Source organism: Ciconia boyciana, chromosome 2, assembly GCF_034638445.1.
Source record: "Ciconia boyciana chromosome 2, ASM3463844v1, whole genome shotgun sequence".
Taxonomy (NCBI): Eukaryota; Metazoa; Chordata; class Aves; order Ciconiiformes; family Ciconiidae; genus Ciconia; species Ciconia boyciana.
This window is the reverse complement of record NC_132935.1, coordinates 149,251,928-149,279,402: the sequence shown is the minus strand read 5'-3', so window position 1 is coordinate 149,279,402 and position 27,475 is coordinate 149,251,928. Positions and strand designations below refer to the sequence as shown.

Here is a 27,475-nt window from a genome sequence, read left to right as displayed (position 1 = left end):
ATTCTCCTCATCCACCAAACAAGTGATCTAGCACTATGGACGAGAGAGAACACCTGCTTGAAAACAGATGGCCAAAGTTGTCTCTAGACCAGGGCTCCATTTTCTCTTCTGTCACAAACTTCTTGTGCTCTCATAAGCAAATAAGTGGCTTGAAATGAACTCTGGGGTTGCTGATAAGCCCCATCTAGAATGGTGCTCTGGGGACGTCTCCCATGCTGCTCGCCCCTGAGCTGGGCATGAAGCACTGCAACCTGAGGTGCTTTGGGTTAGAATTAGAGTTGGAAGAGGAAGCAGTGGCAAAGCACCCTTCATACACCAATCTACTTCTGCAGGACATGTAAAGAAGGAAGGGAAGATTTGGCTTTCTGATTGCCTAAGCCTGAAGGATGTTCAACAGCCACTTCCCCATCTCTGGGCAGAGGACCTTGATAACCAGGCTACAGCAACATGGGGCCAGGGCTTTCCATCACTGAATCCTGAAACATTGCTGCTGAGAAGAAAGGAGTGCAAGGTCCTCATGGCCAGGTAGAGCATGAAGAGAGGACCTCAATTCTGCAGTCCTGTGATGAGGTTCATTCAGCAGCTGGCCTGAGGGGCCAACCACAAGGCTATGGAGGTCGAACCCTCTAACACATCATTGCCCAGTGGCTTGACTTCAAAAGGGAAAATGTAGGGTTTGCCTATTCCAAACATCTCCAAACGTCCCCAGAGGAAGGAGGGCATCAGGCACAGGTTCAGAGGAGGCAGGAGGTGCCTCTGCCACAGGGGTGGTCACTGCCAGGCCACTGTGCAGGACACGGGTTCCCCCCTCCACCACCACTGAAGGAGTTAGTCCTGCACTGAACCCATCCACCCAACAAGGCCCTGCTGACTGCTTCTGCGCAGTTTTTGGTAGTCATCTACAGAGGCAACCCAAAAGCACCAGGACTAAACTGAGTATGTGCAAAAACACATCTGTAAACGCCTCAGGATATTTTTGGCCAGAAAAGCTTAGGTTTCCGAAACCTAAGGAATCTCAGGTGTCTACAGTAACTGGGAGAGGTTTCCATGGGCAACTCTCTTGAATGTAGCTGCCCAAACTCTGCTTTAAGGGATACCAAAGTCCTAGATTCTTTATTGGATCTAGCCATAAGTACTGAAACAAGATTACTGCGGGCATTTATTCAGTCAGCTGAATACAAAGTATTCTAAAAATACTTTTCTTTGTCATAAAATTAGGTTGAAAAAATACACGTACAAAACTCACATGAACAAAGGTAAGGATATAATAACTACCTGGGACTTCTGAGTTACAAACAATACATGCTATTTAAAATGCAGAGGCGTTGCCACAGAAGAAAAGTTACTAATCCTGTTGGGGCAAAGTAACTGCACTGGTGTGTGGTTTGCATGGGGGGAGGGAAGGAAAAAGAAAAGGAATTGCTTTATTAGCTTTTTTGCAGCTTTGTTTTGTTTGCTTTCTCAAAAGAACAGCTTTTTTTATTACTTTTAACTGATAGATATAAATGAAGAAACTTACATTTATCAAAGCAAGTATTATCACCCTAGTTAAACTCCACTTACTTCCAGAAATACCTTAGGGCTAGTAGTTTAATATGTACCTTAATATGTCGCCTTATTTTTTTAAAGTAAAGAGTAAAATTGAAATACTTTCCACTGAGACATTCTACTAGGAATATTCTTCTTCCTCAACATTTTCACTTATAGTCAATACAAAGTAAATCCACTTTACTTTGCTAATGAACTAGCTCTTTGTTCATTTATCTATCAAGCTATTTATAAATATCTCACAATCACAGCATTATCTGGGGGCTAAAGAGCATGTTTCAACTCAAAACAAATGGACATGTCATCTCATGTCCTTCCATAAACAAAAGCTAAGGGCTCAGATTCCAGCAGAGATTTAAGCTTGTAATCATGTTTCATATGTTCAATTTCATAGCTTTACTTAGGTGCTTTTAACAATGCAAATAAGAGCAGTTGCCCTTAACATACAGCAGCACTGGAAAGCAATAAATTGTTGTACCAAATGGTACATGAGACAGAGGACACGTGTGGATGCTGCAAAGGGTCCCCCCCCTTCCCCAACGTGCAACGTGCTCTGTTGGGCTTACAAAGACTATCCAGGGAGGAGGGTCTCATTTGGGCAGGGAGGTAGTACCCATCGGCGGAGAGGAGGCAGGAAATCACAGAAATCTCCTGAAACAACTTCCGAAACGTTTTTTCCCTGAAGTTCTAGCTGTATGACACTGACCTCTCAGACAAAAATAGGCATTTTTTTGATGACACATTATATACAGCAGTATGTGAACCAAGCAGTAACTAAAAAAAATGGATTTTCTCAACTAGAAAAATCTGCAGCAACATATATCCAGATTAAAATCACATTCTTCACAGACACTGTGTACATTTAAAAATCAAATTTAATTTTTTAACTCTGGTTTTAAACTGGTACAGACCAGAAAAGTATTCACACAATATTAACACTAAACCAATTTCTCCCTACCTGATCCAATTGCATCAACCAGCAACAGTGTAATGAATGCAAAATATGGTAGTTCATTTGACACACTGTCCTTTGTACATATTCCAGTACTAAATAATTAACAATCAGACTTTGGGAGAAAGGTTAAATTGAAATTAATTCTATAACATTCCCCTTACTGGCTTAGTTTCAAGATATAACTAGGAATGTAAAAGCAAAAGAGCTGTGACAAAAAAAAAATTAGTTAGTGATTTCTTCACTTTGTACTCCTTTCAAATCCATTCACTTTAATAATCAATATATGTTCAAAAAAAAAGTTTGTTTAACCTTGCCTGATCAAGCAATGCAGAACATCAGAAATCCTTTATACCCTGTTTTTTCACCTGGAATTAGATAATGCGCTTACCATATTCTGCAGCCTCCTCATTCCCTAAATCCTACCACAGATTTACATCGCACTGAAGTTTCTCTCAAGTTTACATTTCTCAGGTGTCCTTAGGCAGAAGCTAAGATTTTCTCTTTTCACATTTTTAAGCTTGGACATTAACTACCCAAGCCCCCACCCTTTCCCACCTCGATCCAACCCTTTTCAGACTGAGCGATTTGAACAACTAAACTCTGTAGCCCCAAACTTGCTTCTGTTATCCTACGGCAGCAGTGCCAGCGGGGGGGGCTATCCCTGACTTACTGATGTTTACTTGATCTGTCGTGACTCACGTAAGCACAAAAGTGGTTGCAACTAAGAACCCCGAGATTTTACACTCTCTCCAGAGGGACTGAAAATATCCCCTTTTGTTTATACCTGAAACCCAAAAGTTCCAATAGCATTTCTGTTGCTGGACTTCTACCTCCAAATATATTTACCCTTTACTAATGTACTTTTACCCAAGAAAAAAAATCTATTAAGAAATGCCCCAGCATTACCCTGTGATATCAAAGCATATACTCAAAGTCTGTTTAACCAACTGATACTATGATCCATTAAAAACAAAGCCTCAGTATTTTTGCAGACATCAAATGCTGGAATAAATGCTGTTGTAATTTTAGGGTTCTATTTTAACAGTTAAAGGAGAGACATCTGGCAATAATCTACAAATAAATAAAGTGTCTCCATTCTTAGTTTCTCCTCCAAAACACTACCTAGGACATTTTTGCAGCATGATTCATATAATCAAGATAATACATTACAATGCCTTTCAAATAATTCCGAATTCTCAGTTCATTCAATAAAGAACTCATTTTCGAAAGAGAAAAGGGAACATGCCATGCCAGAAAACTTGCTTTATTGACTCAGCCCTGCTGCCAGGAGGAACAACGCAGTGAAGCAAACTCCATGATTTCAAAAGCATTTTTTTACAGCGAGGGAAGAGAGAGAGAAAGAGGCTTATTTACCTAAATGTGAGATTCCACAGGTGAGGCCAGAGACGATCTGAAATCCTCTTCCTTTAGTTCCAAAAGTTTTAATTTATGATGAAGCCTGTAATAATCCTTTCAAGCTGCCAGGTAAAACGCACGCCATATCTTAGCTGTATTTTCTTTCGCCCTTTTGCAGCGTAATTTTGTTATTTGCATAAAGCTTAGTTCTGGCCTATGGGACTTTTTGAACATCTACATGTTAGATTAGCTGTCTTGACATGCTCTATCAAGCATGACATCATGGATCTCCATGGTAACCTTAACCACACCTGCCCAGATGCCAGAGTTACCTGTCATGTTCAGACCTAACTGAACATAAAAAAAAACCTCAACCACCATTTTCTAGGCACTCAGCCTTGCACAGGCACCAGAAGGTTGTTTGGGTTTTTTTTTAAATTAATGGAAATCTAATTTCATTTGCCAATAAATTTGTTCTTCACAAAGCACTGGCTGAAACTCTAGAGTTGTTGCTGACCCTTCCACATCTCTCAGTATATTTTCTAGTCAAAAAAACAACAAAAGCAAGCCATGGCAAACATCTTCCAGCTCATTTTCTAAAGGCACCCTCAAAAGCTCCAGCTCTGAAAAACTTCTGCACACTCATTTTTGTTCTCTGCCACTCAGAAAGGGGTTTTTTTTAGCAAGGTGACTCGTAGAACAGGTTCTCGGCAGGGATTACCCCCCTCCCATGGCCAGGTTAGCATTTTAACCTCTTAATTGCAAACCCTTTCATCCTCGTAGCCACTGGCCCAGCTTTTATACTTGTTCCTGCTCTTTCCTTTGCTGCTGACCGGAGTCAACCCCACCTAAACAGCAACCACCTCCTGCCATGAGCTCAGCAGCAGATGATTCACACCATCTCAAACTTCAGAAGACCGAGACTTTTCCTCCTTCCTTTCTCTTTTTTCTTTCTAACTTTCCTGGGGATTATGTTAGCGCCTTGCTTTCATTAACACAGATGAGACAGCCTTGGCAGACGCAAGGTATCCAAAGTTCTTGCAGAAGCTTGCATTACCTATAAAAAAAGATTTTGTTCCTCTGCTTTCCAGGCTTCCAGGTGGAGGGAGCTCTGGTGCCCAGCTGCAGGGTTGTCTTGTAAGGGGGAAAACCTGCAGCATGAGGGCGAGCTGCTGGACTGTGGGTCGCAGAGCTGTGGCCATGGGGTGCTATGTTCCCCTGCAGGCGTTTTGGGGTGCCCAAAGCACGGCACACCTGCAACCCCCAGCTGCTGCAAACTCATGCCCCAGTTTACCACGAAGACCAGCTTAGCTGCAGGTTATTTGCCTTGCAGCAGTATCCCAAGGCCCTTGTGCAAATAAAGACGGCCCCTGTCCCTGTGAGCTCTCCTTTCCAGAATAAGATATCACAAACAGGGTAACAAACCTGCAGGGTGGAGGAGGGATGATCTGTGTGCACAGCTGGGAGGTTTCAGGTCACCACGTTAGTTAACCATCAGAAATCCCCGCTGGCATTTTACCTGGCCATGATTGTACTTCTGATTTGTGGCAGGCTATCGAGAGTAGAAATGGGTCCTCAGGAGGCACATCCAGGGAGGGATTTATCTGAATAAACGAAGCCTGGAGGAAACCATTAATATGTGGTGGAAGATATGGACAACATTCAGAGCTGACCTTGCTGGTGGAGGTGATACAGTATGTTCTGGCAACATCAAACATTTTTTTCCTGATGTTTATTCACTGCAAACCAGGGGTCAGTTTGCCATACTCAGATACTGATGGTTAAAACGGGCAAGAGAAGAAAGTCCACAGAAAAAGAGACAATTACCAATCTTGATTTTCTGGCCCATTTTTGTTGGTTATGGACCTGACAGAATTTAGAGCAACCTGGAAGACAAATATGCTATGATATCCAAGGGACTATCTCCCAACTGTAAATATCGGGATGTTTTATGTTCCAGGTGCACCATTTGACATAGAGATTAGAAAATGATGTTGCATTGGCTACTATCCCTAATAGATCTCCCACAGTGGGGAAATTCCCACCATGGATAATGTTGCCACTTTCCAGATATTGCAGCAGCTGGAGAAGTAAGAAGGGAGGAAAGGAACCCGGAAAATAAATTGTAACATTGTAATTCATGTCTTCCCATACATCTTACAGATTTTGTATATGATGTATATATGTTACATACACATACCTATTACCTGTGTACGTAGTTTGTCTTCTATACTACTGCTACACACATACATATACAAGGTGAAAAAAAGGAAGTATATATGCTATACATACACACCCTCTGAAGCAAAATTATACTATGGTCTTATTCATGGAGCAGCTAAGTAAGCCTGCATTATACATACACGTATAAATATGTACACATATATGGATGCATATATATACAAATACCTATGTGTATAAGATACATATATATACACACACATACAAACACACACACACAAAACACACAGATACGTGTGTGCACGCATAGACACAACTGGTAGGAAAAACCCCTCTGAACTGTAATGCCATGACCATAATAACCTGTTACTGCATCTGATGAGCCAGACTGTTGATACATTTCAACTAAGCAAATTTCTTACAGTCAGCTGGAATAACTTATTTCTGCATGTTTTTAATGTGGCTTCTGTTCAGTTTACCTTTTTTTTTAAGTTATGCTGAATGGATGGATTCTCCAGTCTTTCCCATTCCCAAGAAAGACAGTTTGATGCTCTAAGAGCAATTTTAAAGTTATTTTGTTTTAAAATTCACACTCATTATGTACAATACATATGTCTAATCATCAAAAAATAGAAGCAGGAGACATTAGCATGAATTTTACCCTTAATAAATTAGCAAGGATGACATATTTTAAACAAATAGCAGGAACAGTTACTGCATTCCTTCTGTAATTTATTGCCTTCAGAAAAGGCTCAAATTACAAAATGTGTAGGGTGTAATGCTGTAGGCTGTTCAAACTGGGTTTGCAGTGTCTGCAACACTGGAACTAAATATTTACATGACTCCAAAAGATCTAATCTCTGGATTTCACCCCCCTCCCACCCTCTTTATTTAATTTGTATGCTATCTTTATCCACCACCCGGCACATTCCACACAGTCACTAAAGTTCATAGAAGAGATAAGTGGGGAGAAAAAAGGAAAAATCAAGACTTTCAAAGGAAAGGAGGGAAGCTGTTTAAAAATAAGGAATAGATCATCCTCGCTAGAGCTAAAGTCTTGCAGCAATTTTAGCTGGATATATATGGATTCTATCAGTTGTGTTTTGAGGCAGTAATAGCACCTGGGATCTCCAGAGACCCTGTCAAAGAGAAGTTGTAGGGGGGGAGTTACCAAATGACAATCTTTCCAAACCTGTTAACAACGGTCAGACCTCCAAAGGTTTGGAAGGCTTCAAAAGACGTTGGGAATTCAGTAAGAACTCCCATAGCAGAGTACAGTATTTTGCCAACCAGTTTTTATTCCTTATTTACAATTAATTTGCTGCTAGTGCTGAAATACCTATAAAACACTAAGAAAAAAAACTTTTATAAAAGGTTTGCTGGCAATCATTTGTTAAACTGAGAATAACAGGCACAAGATTTTGAGCCTGAACTCTAAATTCTGCTGTTTGATTGAAAAAAAATGAATTATGGAGTAGAACATAGATTGTAAAGCTGAACAGATTAAACTCTAACATTGCACCCAAAACCAGAGCCCAGAGTTAGGCTGTGAACAGATCCTTGCATGGCATTCCCTGAATTCAGAAGGTCGGTGTGACGGCAGTCTCCACCTGCTCCGAGAAATACATCAGCGTGTCACATCTCCTCTGACCCTACTTCTACTTTTCGCTGCTGAAAAGCAATTGGAGGCAGGCAAAAAGAAAACCACCTTAAGGTACGCTGCTGACAGACCAATGTGGATGTCAAAACAGTGTGGAGGAGGCAGATACCTGTGGATAAGTCCGTTCTGTTTGTATTAAAAGACTCAAAAATAGAAAAGAAAGCAAATGAAAAGTAACAGAGCCAGCTAAAGCGTACAGACACACACTACAGATATTTTCTTTTCTCCTGGGCAGTGGTGCCAATACTGAAAGTGTAACAGAAGTTAACAGCTGTTCCATATTTTCCCTTCAGCTGTGAAAAGTAGATGGAGACCCATATACTAAGATCAAGAGTCTCACCTTCATCCTTTTCTCCATGTATATCCCAAAAAAAATGAAAAGCTCTTCAAAAATCTCAGTTTCAACAAACAATTCCAAGATAATATTGAATAGCTTCATTTTTATTATTGTTTCTTTGAATTTCAAGGGAGCAACTGAATCTTAGGCTATATATAAAAAAAATCTGTTTAATGCTTTGTTACATTCTCTTTTTGTAATGAGGTAACACTCAACTTTGTAGAAGTTAAGGACTCTTTAACAAAAAGCAAGATATGAATTTGAGTTTCATACCTGATCTCTCAGTCTCTCCTGGTGTCCCATTATTGCTGTAGCATGGTGGGGATATTTCTGTTTCAGATGCTCAAGAAAAGCCTCTCTCTTCCTGTCCATTTCCGAGGTCTGCATTCCCAGTATTTCTTTGGAACTGCGAGGGCCACCTACTGTATGTCTTCGAGGGATGTTGCGGGTGGACTTTGAATTAGAAGAAGTGTGACTGTTCGGGGTCGAAAGGAGCTCTTTAGATCGGAGACATTCTGCATCATCTAGTGATGTTACATGCAAACTGGTTTTTGCTTGGTCTGAAAAAAAAAAAAAAACAAAAACCCCAAACCAGGATATTATAAGAACTTAATCCCAACATTCACATTAATAAGAAAAAGAAAATAATCTCTATAAAAGCTAGGTTCTTTTAAAAGTCTGGTAGTGTTCAATGACATGTTCTGCATCATTAGGCATATATATGTTGTAAGAAGCAGTCCAGAAAGAATCATTTATATAAGCTAGGCACTGTACTTACATACTTTTAACACACAATCGCAGTATTGCCTCACAGAAAAGTGAGCATCATTAAAGTAGATGTTCCTTTTATATCATCTTTACCACTATGTGACTTGAAAAGAAGATCTGACAGGGCCCTTATTCCCTGACCTTTAAAATCTACAGGATGCTTTCTGTGAGAAGAAACAGGTTTCTTCAATAGGCTCCAGTACACTTAATGCCCCCGTAACCAGTATCCTTAAGGATACCAACTGATAAAATTCCTTTGACAAGGAGATTTGAAATCCTTAATCTTTTTTCAGTGTGTTTTCAAATGCTCTGAAACACCTATGAAATAAGAGGGTTTTGGAGGGTTTTTTCCTGATTTCTGACTGTAGTTTGGTTTTAAATTTCATGGATCTCCCTTGGATTTTATATGTCTCAGGACAGTGGGCTGGAAAATACTACATCACTTTTCCAATAAACCATTTCTTAAGAAGTAGAATAAAAGCAAGTTTTGTGTGATATAAAAAGAAAAAAAAAAAACCTCAGATAAATTTTACAACTTTAAAATCTACTTTAAGACCAAAGACCATGACGACTTTGTAAAGAGATAGGCAGACACGAGGGTATGTAAGTGCTGGCTTATCTTCAGGTAACTGTGTAACACGAACCCTCTGGTGCATGAAAAAGTGTAGTCTGGAGCCTTGTTACCTAATACCTTTGAAAAATCCCTCACTCCTTTGTCAGCAAAGAAAAAAAAAACCAAAAACCAGAAGCATTGAAAAGGCCTCTCCAAGTCTGATGTGGCCTTCCCCATCTTTACCGGGCTGCCTCAGAGGTCCCTGTGAGTGTTAACCCTTTACAGCACCTCCCCAGGAACGGGAAGCTCCTTCCTCCTCGTGTTTTTAATACATCTCTATTTCTCTCCGTCTGACACTTTTCGCCTCGGAGCCCTTTATCATCGCAGCAACCGTCTCCCCGGCGTGCTGCCATTTATACGGCACTGCTGTTTGGAAACAGGCACCTACTCACTTCTTTTTATGGTTCAGTCAGTCAGTTTGACACCCTGCCTACCACTTGCCTCAGGATTTTATGCTGAGGATTTTTCAGCTTTCCGGTGCGTGTTGTCAACTGCCTGCCAAGTCCCACGTAACATCAAGCCCTGGTAATAAAGTAAATCCTCTATCGGTGGAGCTGCTGCTGGTGTGGTGCCCTACCAATTCACACAGGGAACCAATTCCCTTGGGTTTCACAACAGGAGTGGGCCCTGGAAGGTCCTCAAAGACTTTGCATGTTTCTGTAAGCTCCCTATAATGCTCAAGGACTCCAAAATATCAACAACACCCTCTTGTTTGCATTCATGGAAACCTATCCCAAAAGCAGAACCAGACACAAGAGTCCAGATTGCAGGTGGCACCATGCTTTGATGAGCACAGATCCAGGCACGACTTTGGAAACAGGTTTGGTTCACAGGGAAGTTTTGCTCTCACACAGATTCCAAATACCATCTTTGATCTCTGCAGCACCTTCTAACACCTTCTTAGAAGCACAAGCCTGGTTCAACCTTCAGAGCAGCAGCTTCACATGTACGTACACACACACATGGATGCACACTCAACTTTTCCAAGCACAACTCAATTAAAAAACATACAGCCTCACTGATTACTGAAAATTCAGAGCACTGACCGCCAAGTACACTCAGCTTGTTTGAGAAAAGTGGCAAAAAGGAGAGTTTTGCTTGCAAGAAGTAAGTGTGGCTACTCCAGATACACTCAGTCAAAATGGTTTTGGAAAGCTGCACAGTCATTTCAATGGATTTAACATGGGAGGAAAAAGAGGTGGGATGGGGCTGGCTGGAATTTACCATCTTTAATTTGTTGCACCCAGAGCCGGGAGGTTATATCCCTGAGGCTGTTGGAACAAAGGCAGCAGACATAAGGGATTTCCTTGGAGCTCAAGGGAGTCAGCATGAGCGTGGGTGACAGTGCAGCAATTTGGTATAAACACTTAAAATATAGTCACAGCAGCAGTTTCAATCACTGAATTGGTGGGAGACACTTCCTCAAGGAGGCAGGTAAACCTACACTGACAAACACAACCGAGAGCTCATGAATGTGTATTTCAGGTCCTAAATCTCTCTCGTGCAAAGCCTCTCCTACTCTGCACTTCAGCCATTTCAATAGTTTAAGAAAAAGCTAATTATTTAGAACATAAAGAGACATACCAAGTAAAGTGTTTTACCACTATTTGTTATTGGGTGAAACCTCGAGAAGGAATCAAAAAGAACATATTTTTCTTATACTAGATTAGAAAGATCAACAAATTCTCGTATTTTTCTTTCATATATTTGAAAAATACTGTATAAATACCAGTGAAAAGAAAGGAATGTAAACTATGCAAACTAATTGCTAGTCTTGCCAGTGAGCTGACCTGGGCATTCAGCACGATCCCACGGCATTACAGCACACAGCAGCACGTGACTTTCTTTGCAAATCAAACTCTCTGTCATGTCTGAAACCAAACTCCCTTAGTAATTGCTGAAAAAAATCTTCCTTGGCCACGTCCTAGATAGGGACAAGTGACTTTGATGGCGAGGTTGAAAGCTGGGATGGTGAAACCCTCCCTGTGTACCTCGGGGCACATAAGCTCCACAGCTGCTGTGTGGGCCACAGTGCTATGGGGAGGAGAAACTGAGAGAGGTTTTCTGGATCCTGGAGTTGCTCAATAACAGCGTGGGCAAACTTTCCCTATCTTCCAAGTGAAGATAATAGGCCTAGAAAATCAATCCCCACAGATAACTGTGAAATGTGTGAAGGATCATGTGATGGTTCCCAGAAGAGAGCTAAGTGTAGCGAAAGGATAAATTATGCAAGTACCCTCCTTGGAAAAGGAGTAAAGAGAAGCCAATGGAAAACACAGAGGTGTGAGATAAGCTTGTCTCCCTCTCTCCCTCCCTCATATTCAGAAGCTAAAAGCTGAAGGTCTTTCTATTCAATAAAGTAGCAAGACCAGAGGGCAACAAAAAGCAAGACTTGCTGATTGACAGGGGAGGGCTTTGGTTATCCAAAGGCTTGAGTAACCCTTACACTTCAGTTGCTTCTGTGATCTGAAAGCAAATTTCAAGATTTCTTAACATCACCCATTATTACGGTGGATATAACTACAGGAAAGGCCCAGGTTTGCAGCATAGAAGTATTATGCCTAGGATTATCAGGAAGATTATCATGAAGGATTAATTGCTGTGAGATGGAAATTTAAAAAAAAAAAAAAAAAAAGTCCTTCAAAACGTCCTGGTATGCAATTCTTCTAAGTCTCACCCTCCATGAAGTCTACAAAGGTCAGGAAAGTCACTTTGCTTCATTACTTTAAATGTTGTGAAGATTTTAATAGTCCTGTTTTGCAACCCAGGTGACATGAGAGAATATTTTCAGAATAATTTCAGAAAGGAACAAGTATGGACCTGACCCATACTGATACTATGAAACTGAGCCTTGAAGCAAACCACATTCAATACTTAAAGTTTAAGAAAGAATACAATTTTAACAGCATAAGTCAAACCCACCTCCGTTATATTTATGCGAGCAGTAAATCTGAGATTATTTGGAATCTTTCTAATTTACTCCACTGTCTTTACAATTAGCTCTCTTTCCAAGGAACTTTCAAATGTCACTTTTGGACGTGGGCCAAAACTACTACATTTGGTTATAAGCTTTCAGCATTCAAAATTTTTGGGAATCATAGGATCGGTCTGGTCAGACCTCTGTTTTTCTAGCTCCACTTGTACCTCAGGTAGCTTCATACAACCCATACAGAAGAAATATGTTACAGAAGCCTTTTTTTTTTTTTCCTATTCAGACACATCCTTTAAGTGAAGATTTCCGTCCCACTAAACATAAACATACACAGACACAGATGCACGTGACTTGCAGTGCCCAGTATTTTAACTTAAAAATGATTCAAAAGAGCATCAAGCAATTAATAAACCCCCCAGAAAAAAAAAGAGTATTTTTTTCTCCTAAGTTGTCTATGCACTATTTTCTCATATTACATTCTTGTAAACTTGTGTGATTTTTTTTAAAACCACAGGTACCTGACCACGCACTATTCACTTCACAGAAGCACAGTAACACAACTTTTTCTGAAGTGCCTATGAGGAATACAACACACATGAACTGGGAATGTTCACAGGTGCTCCACAAATACTATAATAGATACAGATTAGATTAGGTCCTCGTCATGCTACCCGAATGTTATGCTCCACGTGGAACAGCCCACGTAGAATTCACCAGGAAATCCATTCGCTTTTAGACAAAATATACAGTGCAACAGGAATTGTACCCACGCACCGCAGCTGACCCGCCGTGAAAACCAGGCTTATAGTTTCTTGGCTTCGCTCCAACACAAACCCAACTGGTTTCACACAAAGTAAACTAACCCTGTGACAAGCTGCCGTGAATCTCCCTCTTTTACAAGACACCCCGAGAAAAAGACGAGCTCAAACCTACTTCCATGAAAGAAGAGCTATTTCTCGGCCACAGGTGAAGCACGCAGAGCATTTAAAGGGAACGTGACAGTATTTCGCCCCCCCCGCACCAGGCAGCGTCCTGCGAGGGTGACAGCCATAGCGCGCGCTCCCGGCTGTCCCGGTGAGGCAGGAATCTCTCCGAAGAGAAAGTTCCGCTCACAAAGTCAGAGCACAGGGAAGTCTGCAGAGCCGCTACCGCAAGACAGACGTGCCTTTTTTTCCCATGCGTTCTGCCTCCAGTCACCAAAAGCAGCAACGAGGGGCATGTTTAACTGCAACTCCATCTTTGCCTGAGTCTCTTACTTACCCTTCATCTGTCTGCTGTCTGTCGAGCAAGCCAGGCACAGCTCAAGTTTCTGGCTTCCCTCTTCCTCCATTGTCCCTGCCTACCGCACAAGCTCCCCGCTCCAACTTGGAAGCCGCAGCGGCCGGGCCGTCAGCGCCGGTCCCGGGAGGAGAAAGGAAGCGCTCCCTTCCCCGGCGCGAAGCCCCCTCAGCGCCCCGCACGCCCGCCGTGCCGGGCCCGGGCTCCGCGCCGCAGAGGCGGCAGCGCGGGCGGCGGCGGCCGGCCCAGTCCCCCAAGCCCTGGGCCCCAACAGGTGATGGGCTTGTCTGCAGGCGAGCCCCTAGCCGGCTCGCTTCCCGCTGCAGCCGGGGAGCCTTATGAAAGGGAACATTTCAAACGTGATTACAGGCCTGGGTCTCTGCTGGAATCCGAATCCGTAGCCTTTTAAATCTCTGTCATGGGACAAAAGCCTTTCCACAGAATATTTTTTTAAGCTCGTAACCACCAAGCCCACAAACATTCCTGATAAATGCTCCTCTGTCTTTTTTAGCGTCTAGTTTAAAAGTAATTCGTTATATAAGCGCTTTGAGGTTTTGTTTTCTGTTGAATTCTTTCAAGCTGCTTAGAGAATGAATTAGGGAAAAATCAAGATACAGGAATTCAACTTTAGTGAAGCCAATAAAAATGAATGGTAGCAATATGTAAACAGGGACTTTGGTTAAGAGGGATTTTGAAGCCTCAGTAGCAAAGCATATAGAAACATATAACTAATTCTCTTTTGGCAGATCAGAGGCAGGAAGCCTGCATGAGAATCAATAGATCCACCGGGCTGCAAGGCAAAAAATAATGTGGCTGAGAAGGATGAGATCAAATCCCACAGATTCCAGCAGATGCCGCATGTGTTGATTTAGTGGAGAACATCAGAGCGAATTAGTCTATCAAAATCATAATGCAGAGCCAGAGATGGTGGAACAAACTGAGTGTTGAGTTACAGCATCAAGACCAGAAAGTTTATCCACGGACAACTTCTGAATTAGGTTAAGAACAAAGCATAACTGAGGTATTAATAAAATATGCAATTTCTCATTTAAATCAACCTCATACTGCAACACTAGGTAACAGTTCGTATCTTGGATGTCTTTTGAAACAGACCTAGCATAATCTGGTCTTCCAAGTATTCTTCAACTCTGACTTCAATATAACATCAGCTAAATTGCTCACAATGACCTCTCAACCACCCAGCCCAGACAGACTAGGAAAATTCCCCTACGTTTCCTTCTACATCTCTATCTGGCAGAAATGTCATCCTGTCTGCTTAGATTATTGAATGCAGAAATATTTTGTGTATATATAAATTCAATACAGAAGCTCAAGGAGAATCACTCTCCTCATGCTCCAATCCTCCCCCTTCCAGACAGAAAAACCATTTGAGTAAATTACAATTAACAACTGACAAATGAACAAAACTATTGTTCTTTAGATCAGACATACATATTCTCTAGCACTTAAGAAATATTTATTTTCCCTTTTAGCAATTAATTCTATATGGTCTTCGAACCTGGCAAAGGTCCCAGAAATCTGGCACAGAAAACATAGAAAAGATGAAAATACAATCTAAACATTAGCACTGCTATTTAAAGTCTGCAGTACAGTGCTCCCAATGGAATACTCCTATAGTTGCCCTGCAATATAAAGAAAACAGTGTGATACATATTGTATTTAGAGTAGTGTTTTTACTGGCCTTGGTTACTCCTGCTCATTCTGATTGTGGACTATTTTAGGAGAAGAAGTGATGGCCAGCCATCCCACTTATCTGATGTTGCCTTTTGTGATAGGGAGGAATGTGCCTTTAACACTGAGGTTTTCGAGAGTCTGGACAAGCATGATGAGCCTCTTGCAACTTATGTTCACAGCCAGCTGGAAGGAGAAGAGGGGTCTTACAGGAATAGTGATCACTGAACACCACCAACTTCAAGAAATATGAAATAACTCAGAAACCCTTGATGGGAAAAGAAAGCCAGTGCAGTTGCCTAGAGTAGCAACATGAAAGCTGTACCAAGACATTACCTGTACACGGGGCTCAGAAACTGAGCGTTAGGAAACTAAGGGCATTTTAAAAGACCTTATCCTGAAATAACGCAATGGAAAGCACAAAACATACTTGCCTACAAATGCCTAAAAGGAAAGTGGTTTTGCAGCCTTATACAAAAACAGGGTTAGCTCTGGAGATCAGTACAGTTTGTACCAAGAGCCTTAATAAGATCAAAATCAATGCACTCTAGCCCTTAGGAGGCTTTACCTCCATCCACGGTGGGGGAAAAAAAAATAGAAAATTAGTTTAAGACTAAAAAATAATAAAAACATTTCCTTAAAATTAAAATATCTACTTTTAGCCAGCACCATTAGTTTCCACAGCCAAGAGCACTACACAGAGAGTTGGTCTCTTGACTGCCCCACTGATGTGTCCTAGTGAGCAACTAGGTGCCAGCCTGGTCTGAAACTGTTGCTTTCATGGCCACAGCAAGATGCTCCCACTGCTGAGACTGACAGTAAATGGTATTGCTGGAGCTGCTAAGGGGCCTGAGCACCATGGACCCCCAAAATGCGGAGTTTATCTAAGACAGATGGCTTATTTAGTTGTGGACGTGTGACTTGAAAACTGGGTGTCACCTTAGGAGAACTTCTGCGGCTGCAGAAGTAGTCTCTCGAATGGGATTAAAGAGCATTGGCAAAAGGTGAGACTAAACATGGCAGGCTTCAGTATCATCAAAATCAAACAAAACAAAAGAGCCCACCCAGCCTCAGAGGAAGCATAATCACCTCTGCTCTGCACAGGACAGGGAACAGTTGGGACAGCAAGGTCTGAAAGCATGTCCTCACTTTAAAGGAAAAAGTCCTTGGTCCCAAACTGGATTTAATTAATCTATGTCATTCCTTATGATGTTACCTAAGTCTACTTAAAAGAATTAGTGAAACTCCTTTAGCAGCTGAGAACCTGGAGACAGCCAGAACCATTATACTGTTAGGCTCAAATAAAGAGCTCCCCAGCACAGTCACTGGGATGAATCACTAACGACAAGTTAAATAAACTTGATTAACCAGTTCACAGCACGCAATCAGCATTTGTTTATCTGCGGGATCAACAATAACAGCGGCTCCTTTTAATTACTGTGCTCAGATCTGGACCCATCAATATCAAAACAATGCACTTCTGGGTTTAGCATGTGCGTAAAAGGAACAATTAACAAACACTGGCTGCACTCAATTAGTCAAACTTATAATATACAACAATGACTCCATGGCTCTAGCAATTATTCACAACTAAAAAACTGGGAAGTTAATTATTAATAGTTAAATCAGAAGAAGCATCCCATAATTAAAGACCTGGCTCAATGTCCATGTGAAATCATGTAGCCACTGAGAAAAACATCATCGATGCTCTCTGCAGGAACCAGCCTGGCACTGTCTAGCCTACTATAGTCCAGAAACAAAATAATCATTAGACCTTGAGTGGTAAGGCAGAAGTCTGGGAGGAATTACGAGCACTCAAGTGGGTCACACTGCAGCACCTCTCCAAGCCATTACGCAGCCCGAGATCGCTTGGGCCTTCCCTGAAGGAGGGGAGCATCAAGAGGATGCTCCAGCGGGTCAGGCAACCTCCCCTCCACGCCAGGGAGTTGCAGGTGGCCATTCGCTACCAACTGGTCAGATCTGAAATGGAAAAAGTAACTTTAACTATGGAAAAACAGCACTGAAACTCTCATTTCCACCTCGGCCAGCAGAGAGCAGCTTCAGTGCTGCAGTTCATTTGAGCACATCTCTCTCTATTCTTGTTTGTGCTCAGCGAGTTCACTGTGGTCTCTGTGTGGTCTCTCAGTGCTTAAAACTAAAATAGACTTACTCCTAAAAGAAAAGGACTATGTTCAGATAGTATATTATCAAAGATTACATAATACTAGCCACTAGCTTGTACAAGCAAATGAAAAAAATCTGAGGTCTATCGATATGAATCCATGCAAGTAGATCTGTGGGGGGGAAGAGGTTTACACTGTTTTAAAATTAATTGTCTACTGATTTGGTATTGTACAACAAGGAAGCACAGATTTTTAAGATGTGGAGGGGGGCTTCGTGATCATTTGGTCTCATCTGTTTAGTAAGGGATCTCAAAGAATGGGTCCTATTTCTAATGCAAGGATAGTGGTTAAACTAGTCAGTGGTTAAATTAAAGGAAAACATCTGACCTTGATTTTAAAATTTATGATGACAAACAATCTAATACAACCTCTGGGATTATTTATCATGAAATTACCTTCGCTGTTAAAAATCTGTGGAGAGTTTCAATACTTACACTCTGTACATTCCAGTTCAGTTAACTCTCGTACTTGTGAGGAAAAATTAGCCAAAGGAGTGAAATGGTAACACTCCAGCTGAAGCAAAAAAGAAAATTGAGTATGAGCTTCTCTACACATCTCAACAACAGAATTTCATCATGTCTTGTCACACCTACAGGTTTCAGCTCTTCAGAGAAGTTCAGAGACTGACAGCAGTGCCAAGAGCCACCATCAGCCTTAATCACTAAAACAACTATTAAAAAGAGTCACTAAGAGGTTGAATATGAGATATTTGGGCAGAAGATACATTCATCTTCCCAATTCCATTTCAAACGGAGCTCTGGGGAGCAGCTATAATCACCTGCCACTTGGCATCGCCCAGCTCTCAGGTACAAAGAAGGATGCAGTGTCCCAGCCCACCTCCCGCCGAAAAGCACTGTGCTGTTAAGTGCCTTACGCATCTCCAAGTAACAGAGCATCCTCCATTCACTCCAAAAGACATTTTGCTCAAGCTCTCAACTCTCACACCTGGACACTTCATCATGTTAAATAGGTTAGGTTTTCTGTTTTCCAAGTTTTATTCTTGTTTCCTTCCTCCCCCTCCAATTTTTTAAATAAATGAAAAGGTCTGAAAGCAGTAAACACTTGTGGAGGCCCTAAATCAAACTGAGAAAAAGGACTGTGGTCATCACAAAGAAGTGCTAACATTCAAGTGGTGAGAAAAAAAAAAGGTGATTCTTCTCCTTCATCCGTAACTTTATCTCCCTCTCTAATTTGGGACAATCCCAACAAAGCTAACTTTAGATAATCCCTAACTTTACTAACTTTAACATGACTTCCCTTCCCGCCGCCCAAGGTAAGATGGAACAGAGCTAAATGAGCATAATTACAGGATACATGTTTTTGACTTGTGTAATGCACACCTTATTTCAGACTTTTTACCCCCTGTTGTTGTCATCCCACCATAGCAAGCTAACATTAATATTAGTACATTGCCACCAGCACAGCCAACTGAACTGAAGACCCTGGCACGCTACAGCTCCTCCTCGCGCCTGCCAGCCTGGCCAGCCCTTCACACATCACACTTCCCATACAGGATCACCTATGGTAAGGAATGAGATCAGCCTGCAAACACAGAAATAGAAAATAGGAACATCTGGTTTTGTAAGGTACCAAACAAATAACTCTGTGAAAGCAAAATGTGCCTTACATCGCGGAAATTTCAATCACTAGAGTTTAATCAAATAAAAAGCAATATGTGGGTGGGAAGGAACAGTGTAGGGAATAGTTTCTGAGGGAGGTGGAAGAAAGGGAGGGGAGAAGGTCACTTTCAAGTCCATCTGCTCTACATTTGAATTCTATTTCTCCCCAGCGTAAAGCATTTTGGTTTTGATAAGTTCTGTTTTGGATGAATTCACTCAAACAGAGCTCTGGTGAGAATTTGGATTCAAATTGGCCCAACTTTTTAGCAGTGCCAGAAAAATAGCTTTAATGCCTGAAACACTGACTATTGCTGGTTTCGCGCATGTCTGCAGGATCTGGTTGTAAATGTACGAGGCGGCATGCTTTAGTGATCAAAGGTATCGAGAGTTGCTCTCCGCAAAGTACAATTATACTTTAAAAGAATCATGAGAGATCCTTTATTTCAGCTCTTACCCAGTACACATGGAGTTTATAAGATCATCAGGTGACTGCTTGAATTAATAGGAAATACAAAGCGTACTTTGATGGAGCCTGGGTCCAGAAATAATATAATAGTTCAAGTTATGTTGTGATTACCATAAGCACTTACTTATCAACAGGCAATTCTGATAAATATTCTACCACAAAATAATGGTTTAAATAAAAGAATTAGTAAATAATGATTAGGAATTAACACAATGGTACCAGTATTGCCAGCCCACAGCATTCACACAATTCATGATGATGGCCTTTCTTGAAAAGCCACTTTTTTGGGAACACTATTCATTTTATTAATCTCTGGGCTGTACCCAATCATATATTTGATTTTTCTGCACAATGTCACTGGCAAGAACTAGATTTTTTCCTGAGACTTAGAGTAAAATCATGGGAGAGGTCAGCGCCACTGTGACTTAATGAGTTGGGCATTTTTAATTGTTCTTACTACAGTTTCTCCCTGTCTCCTGCCACAAAGGCAGTACTACACAGCAAATGACAATCTGAATGTCTGAAAAGAGATAAAGACAAGCAGAATAAATTCTTACAGCTTTGTTTCCATGCGGATCTGATTTCTAACCCAGCATGCATGGTCACAGGTCACGGTTTGTAAAGCTTTTGTTTCTACTTCTTGTAGAGCACCAGCTCCTGAAGGCAGATGTAACAGCAGAGGATCATGTAGAACTTCCAACTTGTAAATGTATCAATGACCTCTCCAACAGTACGTATATCCCCTTCCTTCAAAAGTGCCTCTCTGACCTTCCCAGACCATGCTGATGCTATCATTAAGACAGCTGATTAGTAAGAAAACAATCAGACCTGACAGCAGTGGCCCTCCTGTTCTTTCTCAGGCCTGCCCAATCTGTTCTGCCGGGACACACACTTATTAATTCACTCTTCAGTATTTAGGATTTCATAGCTTTAGGGCAACAGGGACCATTTGATTATCTTGTCCGACTTCCCATCTATCACAAGCCATTACATTTGATGTGGGGTCCTCACACAAAGGCCAAACACTTAAATGAGATGAAGAAGACATTACTGATCTCAGGAGACCAATGGTGCATCTGCACTAGGATTTGTTTCAAAGCCCACCACACATGCAATGAGATCTACCCAGATGATCAGCATAAGAAAGTGAAGGACATCAAGCTTCCAACTGACTTAACCCTGAGGAAAGTTCTTTCCTCTGCCTTTAATTTCCCAGATCAGACATCCACCTTAAAAAAACCCCCAAAACTATCCTAACCTCAAAGCTGTGGTGCACACATCCAGTCACTGTCTCCAGCACAGTCAGTCTCTTATGCATGAAAAAAAACCTAAAGGGAAAAAGAAAAGCACCTCGAAACATACCTAGCCCGATGTACATGGAGAGGGGCAAATCCTCCTGAACGCTGCACATTGCCAGCTGAAAGGCTGAAGCACAACAGTTGATTATAATCACTGTCTTTAATACAGAGCCGCCAGTGCTATAAGCATGTTATTTGAGGGCATTTCAGCACGCAGGCCCACGAAGGTGGCTGACGGAGCTGACGGCTCGGGCACACCACATCCAGCAGCAGCAGGACTGCCACGACCCTCCACCCTGCAACAGCCACCCCTGTAATATAGGCTTTCTTGCTGCACCTGGGCTAACATGACTTCGCAAATATACCCATTCTCATTTCATAGACTATCTTATAGTTAATTGACTGATGTTTAATTACCCTCAGTGCTAAGAAATTGCTTCCTATTTCTTCAGGGTAAAGTTGACTTAACTTCAGTTTCCAGCGATCAGACTTATTCCCCCTTTGTCAGCCAGACCCACCAGTGCTGTAAGACCTGCGCTCAGCGAGAAAGCCACCTCACAGCCTCCTCCTCAATCACTCGCATCAGCTGAGCTCCTGAAGACTTGCATTATACCTCAGTCTCGGCTTTCATCTTGGAAAACAGGTCTTTGCCTCTCTTCACTTCCTTTCGAGTATTCCCATCTTCTCCTTGCAGTACAGCTAGCAGGATTATCAGAGCCTATTGTTTTGAACTTAATATACTAACGTAATAAAGGGGTATGTGACCTAAGTTTACCTCTGAAAACACTGGTGCAGCTGAATGCTGCACGACAGCACAGGGAAAGGTGTGTGAGGCTGGAGCACTCTCCCTAGCCGGGACAGGGAGCCTGTGCCCACGGCTACCTCCTCCCGAAAAGGGAGAGCACGCTTCGGGTTTGGGAAGGGCAAAATGTCCAAGGACCGAGTGAGCTGCAGTGGCATGACTCTGGTGTCATATCCTATTTCTCCTGCAAGGGGAAGTCCGCTCCTTCTGTGCAACAACTTTGCAGAAGATAAAAAGGGAGAAAAAGTAACAGTGATCTGTCTCATCAGGCTCCCAGAATTGCACACAGAATTGTGTGCACAGAGAATTGCCTGGGGTGAAGGCAAGAATAAGCAATGTCAGCAGAGAAAGGTGTCATACAAGGTTTAAGCTTATTCAGAGGTAGAGCGTCTGTCTCTCTCATGAATAAATACATAACCCAAGACAATTTAATTCCAACTGTTTTGTACTTCTTACAAAAACTTTTCAAACAATGTGATGACTCACAGGAGAGCTCTCCACTGACAATATAAAATGACACTGTGTTAGTTATCTCCCTTTACAAACTGCAAGTCTGCACTGAGATATACAAATATCTCTGATAATATAGCACATGCCTTTACATGCGGCATAGCTGAGGATAGGGAACAGGCAGTAAGTAGTGACAATGACAGGTTTTCTTCACTCCAAAGGAAAAGATTATTAAATACTAATTGGTGACATGACAGCTTTTACTGCATATGCATATACTCTACTACTCTGATTTCCGAGACTCATCTGCAAAAGTATAACTTTGTGATTGATTCAATTTTATTTATGATTTTCATACTATTGCCTTAATTGTTCATAATTAACATAACAAGGTCCAGTGATAAATTCACACTTTTTTCCCTCTTTTGCTTTTTTGCTCTACAACTGCCATTAAAAGATAGTACTTTAAGACTGCAGCTGGAATGATATCTAAATCCTTTTACCAGTTGGAGGAAATTCTGGGCAAAGTGCTGGAAGGAAGGAAGTATCAAAATCTCTTTGAGACAAAATGACAATATTACTTACATACCCCCATTTCAGTTTTATAAGCTCCTATAAATCCTCTCTCACAGCAGAGAGTAATGCAGGAATGCCCTTGGAAGAGGGCGTTGGGTAAGCGAAGGATGAGTTTGCAACCCATGAGTGGTATTCATTCAATGCTTTTAGTCTGCTTTTTTTCAAGGAGTCTTGCTGTAAGAGCTCAAATCAAGAATAGCTGGATCCTGGTAGAGAAGCTCTATCCAGAGCTATCCTCTATCCAGGACTACAGAAGTAAACCTAAGTGCAGAAGATGGTCTGCAGAATGGAAATTAGGACAGAGGGCTTTACCGTTCTGACATCACTTGAAACACCTAAATCAAATCTGAATAGTTTTCTAAAGAAGTGCCTAAACGCAGCCAGAAAATACAGGCTGAATACCACAATTAGGTGGTAAAATGCAACAGACAGTAATTATCAATCACTTTCTTTTCCCAACCATCAAGGAAGGTAATTTGTTTTCCCCACCCTGCAAGGAAAAGACTGGGTGGTCTTCTGACTTTAAGAGTCTGAGAAATAGTCCTCTTGAGGACAAGGCCACACCGGGCCTCCTGGGCAGCATGAGGTCCTTTTTCAACACAGTCTTACACTGTACTTGATTTTAGTCACAGACATTGAGACTGTGGCACTGCTTTGCAAATCATCACTAAATACCTTTTTTCATAGCTCCATGCAAATCTCAGGAGTGTTTCCAAGACATGAATAAAGCCTCAGTTGTTGAAAGGTAGCATGTTTTCAGTTCCTCAGCTGTCTTCATCAGCGTGGGACTGCCATGCCGCAGGGATTCTTTATTTGGTTAAAGACTAATTCCCCTTCATCTTGCAGAAGTTGTCACCAGTTGTAAGAATATAGCAGCTTTATTCGATACATGATAAGTATCTGTGAATTCTGAGGCTATTAGTTCATTGAGGGAGTGACATCTCAGTAAAACACAAACATTAAAACTCAGCCCCTTGCACACAGCTTAAATAATTCACCTTCTATTTTTTTTTAAACATCTAATGCATTGCTACACACTTAAAAAAATTAATTAAAAATTTTTGTATCTTCAGCCCCTTCTTAAATAATGTACATCTGATAATACCTATGCTCAAAGCCATGCCATTTAAAGTCTAAATTGTTTGCATACTAAAAAACCTAAGTCATTGATTGTTCAGTGTTGCAGCTCAGCTTCCTTTTGCAGTAAAAGGAAGCTAGGAGAAAATGGGGCAGGAACCAGGCTGAAAAGCTTTCTGAAAGCTGCAGCTGCAGCCAACAGCTGAAATTTAAAATCAGACATTATTTTCTCTCCTCATCTTGTGGGCTCTGCCACAGTTTTCAATAAACCACAAATTCAGCCACAGAGGCACTATCGCTCATAATTTTCTTTTGCTGATGGAGCCAAAATAAGAACCATAAACACTTCCCCCCGACTTCAGAAAGCAGCGTACGTCATTCCCCAAGAGGACTCTTGACAGGTCGCATGTGGACAACATGTTAGGCAAGTAGGAAAACCCAAATGTGGTCCTGTGAAATTAATAATTTAATGTTGCAGAGAGAACCTGAAACACAAGATCATATGGGTCAAGGAAAGCAGAAGCAAGAACTGCATTTCCATTTCCCAACCCAGTGAGAAAACAGACACATGATAGCCAGCAAATAATGGTTCCCCTGGATTTCCAGAGGGCATGTAGCAACATCCCTTGGTAAAGAAAGAAAGAGAGGAGAACCTCCCATCGATAAAAAACTGAATAAAGATAGGAAAGAGCCTGTAGGAATAAAAAGCAAATTTCCCAGGGGATGGAGATTACCAATGGCATCACAGAGAATGCACTGGTCCAGGCAGCTCTCAACATTAGTGAGCTGGAAAAGAGGGTATAAGTGAGGTGGCAGAGCTTGCTGAGAACATTGTGATATTCAGTGAAGTAAAGACAAGGGCTGATTATGAAGAAGAGACTTCACAAGATTCACTGACTAGGCAGTAAAGTGACAGATGAAATCCTATGTAGATAAATGTAAAGTGATGCACATTGACTTTGAACAGACTATTACCACTCAAAAAGAGAGTTTGAGGTTATAACCATTTTATGAAAATTTCAGCTCAGTGCTCATTAGTGATTAAAAAACCAAATAGATGTTAGAAAATGCTAGGAAAAGAATAGCGAACAAGACAGATAATATCATTTTGCTACTGTACGAATCCACAGCCTACCCACATTTTTAATATTGCATGCAGTTTTAATTCACTCCAGGTCAAAAAAGATACAGCAGAAATAGAAATGTTAAGAAAAAGGCGGCATGGATGATCAAAGTTATGGAACAGTTTCTGTACAAGGAACTACTAAATTATGTAGGACTCTCCATTCTGAAAACAGATGACTCAAACATCTGTTTGAGGTCTATAAACATGAGTGACAGCGAGAAGCTGAATAGGGAAAGACCATTCATTGTCTTTCTCAATACAGACTGTAGGGTCATCAAATGAAACAAGTAGGCTAATGATTCAAAAATACATAGATGTGAATATTAATTTCACAGAGCACTATGGAAGTGCTGGTAAGCTGGGGAACTTCTTGCTGTAGCTTCTTGCAGTTGCTGAGTTTACAAGAGTTTAAAAAAATTAAAAAACAAGTTAATGGAAAAAAATTCCATTGAACACTGTTAAAAAAAAAGGACGTAGTCCTTGGTTTCTTTCACGGTATCTCTTAATCATATATTGCTAGGAGCTGGGAGGATATTCCAGAAGTATCACTATGTACTCTCCTTGATCCTGTATTCTTCCCTAGGTAACCATCACCATTTGAGACAGGTTGTTGGGCTGGACCTCTGGTCTGACCTGCTACAACTGCTCTTACACTTGACAAGGTACAAGAAGCCCTAACACTGACAGTAACATTTTGTCATACATGCTAAACATAAAGAAATAGAAGCACTTACATTACAACAGAAAAATAACAACCCCAGACCTAATCAAAACACTCTGCTGTGTAGTGAGAATCATACGGAAATCTCCTCCTGGAGCAAGGATATGGGAAAGAATGAATGGCATACAATATGTTAAGTCATATCATCTCATCTATTGTAAAAATGGCCTTAAACATTTGTCTACACAGGAAAGTTAGTGTAGTGGAAGCTAGAGAATGAATGTGCAGTGCTTCAGCTATTCCACAGAGGTGGCAGACAATGCAGGGTAAATCTTACATGGCATCAGCATCCGAAGCTCTGGCTACCACCAAGTGTCAGAACACTATTAAACCTTTTGAACAAGGGATCTGTACAGCTTTGGGGGCTGAGATCATCTTTTCTCCCTCATTAACTCCCCACTACCGAGAGGCCACTCTGGAGGGCTTTAGGTGCCATGACTCAGGCTGAAGCACAGAGTGGCACCAAGCCTCCCTCGCCCTTCCCCATCTTTCCGGGATATGGGACCCAGGCTAAGGGCAGGTGAGGCTGTGCAGATCAGCGCACAGTACTCCACAGCGTAGTACTGGGATCTGGTAGCAGTAGGATCATTGGCAATTTGCTCATTTAGAAGCATGAAATCTGAATATCTGCCCACACTACCGCACAGAACCTCTTCATGAAGGCATCAGATGTTTTGTCCCTGTAGTTCTTTGGAAATTTGCTTTTACCATTTCCCTACCTTGAGATGTCTAACTACCTCCCTGCTTTCCTGCTCCAATAAAACAGGAGAGCTTTTTTAATTTTTTTTTTGTTAGCCAGGAGATTTTTCAAGGGCAAAGAATAACACACCTTTTATTAAGCAGCTATGCACAGTAAGAAACTTTTTAATAGCAATTTCTCAAGGAATGTTATGACTGGCTGACTTGAAAGAGGCCTATCCAAAATCTCATTAGATTTTCAAGTACTTTAGAAAGCAGTTCTTACTGAATTATCAAACTTGCAGGAAAGCAATGGCAGTTTCATACCTGAGATTATGTACTTCTGTGTTAACTGCAGAGACATATCAGACTAATAAGGAATGTCATGCACTTGGAGCTACTGCAGTAACAAGGAGCCGCTGGGATATGTTAGAGAAGACTCTTTGTAAACGTTTTATTTGCATGATTAAATACTTTTTTTCAAAGTGATGCGCATATGACACGATATACAGTGATATATCTCAGTAACTCTTGACCCAGAAAATCTGAAGTGGTTAAAAAAAAACCCACAAAAGCTTCATGGGTGTGGAGCACACACAGTTCACAACACCTTGCATACGCAACCTTTGCATACTGCTGTTTGGACAGAGCAGCCAAATCTGTCTTCTGTTGGAGAGCAGGGCCCCTGCATATGCACCTGCAAAGGTGGCTGCAGGCTGGCAGAAGCACTGGTTGTTCTAGAGCTGTTTTACACCCATCTGCAACACTGACACTGCAAATAAGAGAAAATCAGACTGCTATTTTCTAGATGATGGGACTTCTCCTTAGATACCACCAAAGAATCCCAGAGCTTCCTTCTTCTGAAGGGAAGCCAACCTGCCGCACCTCACCTAGTCTCAGCCATCAAAAATACAAGCAACTAGTGTAAGCTATTCACCTAGTAAACCACAGGGGTGAAACAGGAACCTGCTGAAGGTTACTCATCCCACTCATTCTAGACACCTATTTTAGGTAGGGTGATTTAGTCTCCTGAGACATCTCTCCATGACTGTAAAGCAGCATACATATTGCACTAAATGCCCAACGCGTATAGGGCCAATGTTACAGGAGGTGACTCACACACAGGCAGAGCAGAGCAGAGCACTGATTGTTCAGTGGG

General features: G+C 41.5%; 1 protein-coding gene across 13 annotated transcripts in view; it reads right to left on the bottom strand.

Moving 5' to 3' along the window:
• The window catches only part of KIAA1217 (KIAA1217 ortholog), a 371,546-nt gene that overhangs the window by 171,441 nt on the left and 172,630 nt on the right, over positions 1-27,475 (bottom strand). For 8 of the 13 annotated variants that reach the window (XM_072854451.1, XM_072854441.1, XM_072854450.1 and 5 more), the window contains one exon: positions 8,311-8,597. In XM_072854451.1, coding sequence (XP_072710552.1) covers positions 8,311-8,424 — 114 coding nt within the window. In that variant the 5' untranslated portion in view covers positions 8,425-8,597. Of the gene's footprint in view, positions 1-8,310; positions 8,598-13,283; positions 13,397-13,610; positions 13,984-27,475 lie in introns of those variants that run through there. The other 5 variants (XM_072854440.1, XM_072854444.1, XM_072854456.1 and 2 more) reach the window with 4 other exon arrangements.